General features: G+C 37.4%; 2 protein-coding genes across 4 annotated transcripts in view; both read left to right on the top strand.

Moving 5' to 3' along the window:
* rb1cc1 (RB1-inducible coiled-coil 1) overlaps positions 1-5,544 on the top strand; it is a 30,095-nt gene extending 24,551 nt beyond the window's left edge. The window contains exons 17-23 of one of the 2 annotated variants that reach the window (XM_061920476.1): positions 764-1,031; positions 1,156-1,207; positions 2,912-2,959; positions 3,175-3,233; positions 3,383-3,510; positions 3,598-3,668; positions 4,652-5,544. In XM_061920476.1, the coding sequence (XP_061776460.1) occupies positions 764-1,031; positions 1,156-1,207; positions 2,912-2,959; positions 3,175-3,233; positions 3,383-3,510; positions 3,598-3,668; positions 4,652-4,729 (704 nt within the window). In that variant the 3' untranslated portion in view covers positions 4,730-5,544. The remainder of the gene's footprint in view (positions 1-763; positions 1,032-1,155; positions 1,208-2,911; positions 2,960-3,174; positions 3,234-3,382; positions 3,511-3,597; positions 3,669-4,651) is intronic. The other variant, XM_061920477.1, reaches the window with a different exon arrangement.
* A 998-nt stretch (positions 5,545-6,542) lies between these two features.
* The window catches only part of st18 (ST18 C2H2C-type zinc finger transcription factor), a 131,323-nt gene continuing 130,884 nt past the window's right edge, over positions 6,543-6,981 (top strand). Inside the window, exon 1 of one of the 2 annotated variants that reach the window (XM_061920479.1) lies at positions 6,543-6,860. The gene's annotated coding sequence lies outside the window, so the exon portion shown is untranslated. The remainder of the gene's footprint in view (positions 6,861-6,981) is intronic. The other variant, XM_061920478.1, reaches the window with a different exon arrangement.

Genomic DNA, 6,981 nt, shown 5'->3' on the forward strand with positions numbered 1-6,981 from the left:
TATAAGTCGCATTTTTGGGGCAAATTTATTTGCTAAAACCCAACACCAAGAAAAGACATTTGAAAGGCAATTTGAAATAAATAAAGAATAGTGAACAACAGGCTGAATAAGTGTACGTTATATGACGCATAAATAACCAACTGAGAAGGTGCCTGGTATGTTAACGTAACATATGGTAAGAGTCATTCAAATAACTATAACATATAGAAGATGCGTTTAGGTATACTTTTACCAAACAATCCGTCACTCCTAATCGCTAAATCCGATGAAATCTTATATGTCTAGTCTCTTACGTGAATGAGCTAAATAATATTATTTGATATTTTACGGTAATGTGTTAATAATTTCACACATAAGTCGCTCCTGAGTAAAAGTCGCACCTCCGGCCAAACTATGACAAAAACTGCGACTTAACGTCTGAAAAATACGGTAATTCCCACTATTGGAGAATCCATCCATCCATCCATCCATCCATCCATCCATGGATGGATGGATGGATGGACTATTGGAGAATATATTGGTGAAATGTGTAAATGTACGTTATTTGGATACAAATCTTTTTTTAGAACTGATACCTAATTGATATAAACCAGTTACTTAAAAAAAAAAAAAAAGACAACAAACACAACAATGAGCCAGTCTTTTGACTGGCACTTTGAAAAGAACTGTTCCTTGGCATCCATAAATCCCACCTCTAGTAAGAGACTTGCTTATTCTCTGAACAGCCTTGAATTGCCTTTTACCCCATTTTTTGTTCTTGTAGCTCTGATAGAGACTCTATCTGAGGACCGAGCGAGTGTCATGCAGGAGAAGAAGCACCTGGAAGAAGAGCTCAATCGCCTGCGCAGCACCGCTCTGGTCTCCTCTGCCTTCTTCACTGGTAACCCCTTAGCTCAGGATATGGGTGAAGAAGTGGTGGGGGCGTGCGCTTCCGAACTCCTGGCTGACAGCGACCGACTTGCCTCTGTCGCGGCCTTGAGGGATGAGGAGCACATCGACTCAGCAGTGGAGGCTAGCATGGTGACAGTCCAGTAAGTATCAGCTTCTATATTACCATTTATTAACTCTGATATAAGGAGTTACAGTACAAATTACTGTATCCTTTAATGACTCTACATCTTTTATGTGTGTGTGTGTGTGTGTGTGTGTGTGTAGCGACAACATCCTGATGTCAGAGGAAAAACAGAGGATACGCCTACTTGAGAGGGTATTTATGCACACAGATGTAGCATAAGCCAATCTTGGATAAGTAAATTATCCTCTTGCATGTTTCCACTAAAATAGCACTATAAATGTGACATACCAGCGCCAAAAATAAGAGAATATTGGAACCTATCTATCAGTGACAATTTAGTGACAATTCTGTCAGCCATTTAATCAACAGCAACTGCTAACCCAATAAATGGTATGAATTGTCAATAGAACTGTATTTCTTGGTGTAAAAATAAGTCTAAAGCAGAAGTTTGAGAAGTGAAATGTGAGGCAGGCCTCCTAGGTTCAGCCCCAGAATACTCTAGGAAAAGCTTAGCAGCAGCTTGAGAAAAATAAAGAAAAAACATTGTTTTTAAACCTGCTAAGACAGGGGTCGGCAAACCAAAACGTTGAAAGAGCCATATTGGACCTAAAATACAAAAAACAAATCTGTCTGGAGTCGCAAAAATAAAAAGCTGTATATAAGTCTATATATAATATAGACTAGTATAGTGTATAATAGTATATATAATGAAGGCAACACAAAATGAAAGTGTCTTTATTAACAGTAGTAGCCTACAATCAAAATGACTATATGTCACAGGCTGAAGCAAATCTTCGTTCACAGAAATGTTGAAGTGTAATACTTATTTTACACATTTTTACAACATTAGAAAGCATTAGTAAATCAGAGGCTACTCAGAAAGTGAGATAACTATTGGAAATTACTGGCTTTCAATGGCCGAAGGTATAGATATGCGTGTCCCAAGTTATAGGAAACGGCAGGCTGTCTTCTTTTAAATAGATTTATTACAATCTTTGGAAAGCTCGGTAATGTTTGCTGTGGTCTGGAACAACATGGAACACAAGCAATTATCTGAAATGCAGCCAATATTACATACAGATAGTGTGTCATGAGACATGCGAAACAAAATTATATACAAAGAGGATAAAAGTAAAGGATATTAAATGAGCTCAAATATACCAACAAATGAGGCATAATGATGCAATAGCCTAAATAGCATATTAGAATTCATTAGCTTGCAATCATGCACTGACCAAATATGCCTGATTAGTTTAGTTTATTGTTCTTCGGTCAATGGTCAACATTAGCACTCCAACAAGTCAATAACATCAACAAAGCGCACTTTTGTGCATTGACGCACAGTATAAAATGTTTTGGCGGACAAAATTAGACGAAGAAGGAGTGGAAGATTTTACATGTAAACAAACTTTTGTGTCATAGTCCACACTATGGTGAGTTCAAAAACCGCCGAAATTAGTAGGACAAAACGATGTTCGCCAAATACTCTCATCAGTGGAACATGCACACAAACATATCAAACAGTGGGCTTTCTAACAATTGGGGAGGTTTGTGTCATGTTTGTCCTTAAACAAAAACAAACAGTACTTAAACAAAAAAAAAATGTTTTCCCTCATCATTTTCCATTTTCAATCCTTTTTAAACAAAAAGCCACTGGGACGTCGCTAAAGGGCTGTATGTGGCTCGAGAGTCATGACTTGCTGAGCCCCATCCTTAGTTAACTTTAGTTATGTCAAATGCAAAAGGAATTTATAGTTCCTATGATGAGAGTCCACAAAATATCCTCTAGAAAAAGGCTGGAGGCGACGCCCTATTTGTGTTATATTCTCTAAGTGGAGGCTCTAAACAAGCTGTTTTGTTTGCATGCAATAATAAATAATCAATTGTTTCTTTCAGACCTTACACATGAAGGAGGAAGAGAACAAGCGCCTCAGTCAAAGACTGGTCAGTCAATCTTATGTGCTATACTAGTTCGTCTCCACTAGGTGGCAGTAGCACCAAAGAGTAAAAACATGACTTTATATTTTAGCCTTTTAGCTTCAAGCTTGAGGAAACTGACTGACTAAATGACTGAAATCACAATATAGCATTTATTGATTCATCTAGTTTATATTTCCATAACATATAACTAACACATAACATTTATCTTTTTTTCATAGATGTCTCAAAGCATGTCATCTGTGTCTTCTCGGCAATCAGACAAAATCGCCATCCGAGAGTAAGTGAATGAATCAATTTACGTGTCAATACTTTTTTTTAATCTAGAAAAATAAGTGGGAGTGTTAGTAGATGCTGCGTAATTTTACTCTGAATGGCTTGAGTGTACTTTGGCGTGGGTCTTTACACTCTTTTGTATCTATGTGTCAGTTTCCAGGTTAGCGATCTGGTTCTAATCATCCTGGATGAAAGACATGACAACTACGTTCTCTTCACCGTCGGTCCAACACTTTATTTCCTGCACTCTGAGTCGCTCACTGCATTGGACCTCAAACCAGGTCAGACTTAGTCCATCACCACTCTATTAGTTACAAGTATTCATTTCAATTTTTTATGTGCTTTAATGGGTATGTTTTGTTGTTTAGCAACAGGGACAACAAGGCGGCCGTGGGTGCTTGGAAAGGTGATGGAGAAGGAGTATTGCCAGGCCAAAAAGGTATTACATCCAAATAAATAAATAAAATAACTTTCAAATACAAACCCCGTTTCCATATGAGTTGGGAAATTGTGTTAGATGTAAATATAAACGTAATACAATGATTTTCAAATCATTTTCAACCCATATTCAGTTGAATATGCTACAAAGACAACATATTTGATGTTTAAACTGATAAAAACATTTTTTTTGCAAACAATCATTAACTTTAGAATTTGATGCCAGCAACAAAGTGTCAAAGAAGTTCGGGGTGCATTAGTACCCAAGGCATGGGTAACTTACACATCTGTGAAGGCACCATTAATGTTGAAAGGCCAATACAGGTTTTGGAGCAACATATGTTGTCATCCAAGCAACGTTATCATGAACGCCCCTGCTTATTTCAGCAAGACAATGCCAAGCCACGTGTTACAACAGCGTGACTTCGTAGTAAAAGAGTGCGGGTACTTTCCTGGCCCGCCTGCAGTCCAGACATGTCTCCCATCGAAAATGTGTGGCGCATTATGAAGCGTAATATACGACATCGGAGACTCCGGACTGTTGAACGACTGAAGCTCTACATAAAACAAAAATGGGAAAGAATTCCACTTTCAAAGCTTCAACAATTAGTTTCCTCAGTTCCCAAACGTTTGAGTGTTGTTAAAAGAAAAGGTGATGTAACACAGTGGTGAACATGCCCTTTCCCAATTACTTTGGCATGTGTTGCAGCCATGAAATTCTAAGTTAATTATTATTTGCAAAAAAAAATTAAGTTTATGAGTTTGAACATCACATATCTTGTCTTTGTAGTGCATTCAACTGAATATGGGTTGAAAAGGATTTGCAAATCATTGTATTCCGTTTATATTTACATCCAACACAATTTCCCAACTCATATGGAAACGGAGTTTGTACTAATAGTTAATTACAAGCATTATTTTTTTACATATGTAGTTTAAACTTTCAGCCTCACAAAGTCCTTCCTGTGTTTTCTTTCTTACCAGGCCCAGAACAGGTTCAAGGTTCCTTTAGGAACCAAATTCTACAGAGTCAAAGCTATTCCATGGAACAGAAAAGTATAATATCTGAGTCATAACAGGAATTTTTTTTTTTTTTTTTTTTAATTTTAAAAGGAAAACTACATTTCTTGAATAATGGAAAAAAACGATACTTGTAGGTCAGCATCATTCAATTTTATTTTTAAACACTCACCTGATGCCACTTTTTTGTGTTTTCTTTTAAACCCCAAATTTGGTTGTGTGGACCAAATGCTATTAACATAATTAGGGCCTTACCCTATCTAATGTGGCATTAAGCCATATGACTTGTGTGTACAAAATGAACAACATTTGGATGTTAAGCATTAGTTTGCATTATCAGCATTTGTCCTTTTGTGGAAAATACTGTGTCATTATCAAGATAATTCAATGGAAAAAAATATACAGCCTCATTTATTATAATAAATGTTTATGGAGGAATGTTCATGGCATGCATATTGATATGTTTTCTTTGATTTTACTTATCCAGATAAGTGTCGTAGTCGGAAAATGTAGTTAACGCTGTCTGTTCCTCACAAAGCAGTAAAGGCCCTCTTGTGAATAACTGACATGTACATTATGGCCGACTGGGGGACAGCAATCCTCAAAATGCACTTTGAAAACAAAAAATAAACACACAAAATACGTTTTTTGTTGATTTGAAAAAGGGAAGTGATGGCGCTGTCACATTGCAGCACAAACTTCTCTAGAATATCGACATATAGAAAGGAACTCTTTGTGACTGTGTTTCATGATGCGATGACATTGTACATCACCCATCCAAATCTCACATGTAATAACAAAAAAAAGACTATTGTAAAAGATAAGAGTTTTGAAACAATAAAGAATGGATCCTAAAACAGAGTCTGCAAAATTATTTCAAGACTTGCAGTTTTAATTTGAGACACACCACACAAAAAGCTAACTTTTAAAAATAATGATTAGTGACTTTCAGGGCATCTGTAATAATTAATTGCTCTAATCAGGCTTTTATAATGGTCAGGGGAATTTGTCTCACTATAGCAAATTCATTTCATTTATCTTTTGAGGAAGCGTTGGAGTTGGCACCCGGCTGCAGGCAACAGACTTCAAAAAGGCTTCAAATGGGGGCCCGAGAACGCCGCGGCCCTCATGGAGAAGGAAGCCCACCAACATCACTTTCCCAGTTCACAGCGGGGTGCATCGCAGCTCTCTCCGCCGAGCGCTCCCTTACCATGTGGGTCTTAGGGGTGTTTTAACAATGTTTAGCTCTATTTTCACCGCTTAGCATACGCCTCTTGTCACATTTGGATGGCTCCTTCATAAATTTATGGTGTGATTCCTGCAATTTCGGGACAGGCCTGAATGACAAAATATGCAACACAACATTCGATACCGAGGTGGCTGGCACTGGACAGGCTCTTGGTGTAAATGTTTACAACCCCCTGCTGAGCTCAGTGCTGCCGGGAGTCACTCTCCTCAGGCTGAATGGGGATGTCACGTTGCCATGTGCGCCTCTCTTGCTATGGCGCCGCCATTAGAAGTGGAACCTTTGAATCACTGTCAAACTTCTCTCTGCAAACACTCGGTGACCTCTTCCGAGCGTCATCCAGTTTTAAATTGGCTTTTGGAAGACAGAAAATAGAGGAAGTGGATTTGCATTTCATGCACTATTTGCATGAATAAAATAGCTACAAAATTCATACCAACTTTCAAAATGGGTTTAGTACTAACAAAATGGTTTACATTAAAAAAAAATTAATATTGAAAATACATATATACTCAACAACCAGTACAACACACCCATATTTGATTTGAAAATGTATAAGTAATAAGATTTTTTTTTTAAATACAAAAAAATGGATGATTATACTACATGATGTATTTGTATACAAGAATAAACACTAACTTAATATCCTGGCCACCACATTAGAGACATTGCACCGCCCTCTCATAAATAATGATGAAAAAAATATCACTACTTAACTGAAAATCCAAATTTACTATTTTTTTGAACGTATCACAATGTGTTCCATTATCCGTGCGTGTGTGTGCGCGCGCGCGGCCACGCGTGTGTAAACGATAGCTAGCTAGTCTAATAAATATGTACGTTAGTTTCGTGATTTCGCTCATTGCCGGCCTAAACAAGCCTCACTTTTCCGCCATCCATTTTTTTGTCAACTCGTTACCGCGAAAGGTAGGCTCCAATTTTTTGAAAACAAACAAACAAACGTTCACTTGTTAACTAAACAGTTCACCGAATATGAAAAAAAAACGTATACATGTCATTCGCTATCTTGTTTATCCCTAACTAGTTA

The sequence above is a fragment of the Nerophis ophidion genome, linkage group LG14, assembly GCF_033978795.1.
Source record: "Nerophis ophidion isolate RoL-2023_Sa linkage group LG14, RoL_Noph_v1.0, whole genome shotgun sequence".
NCBI classification, from domain to species: domain Eukaryota; kingdom Metazoa; phylum Chordata; class Actinopteri; order Syngnathiformes; family Syngnathidae; genus Nerophis; species Nerophis ophidion.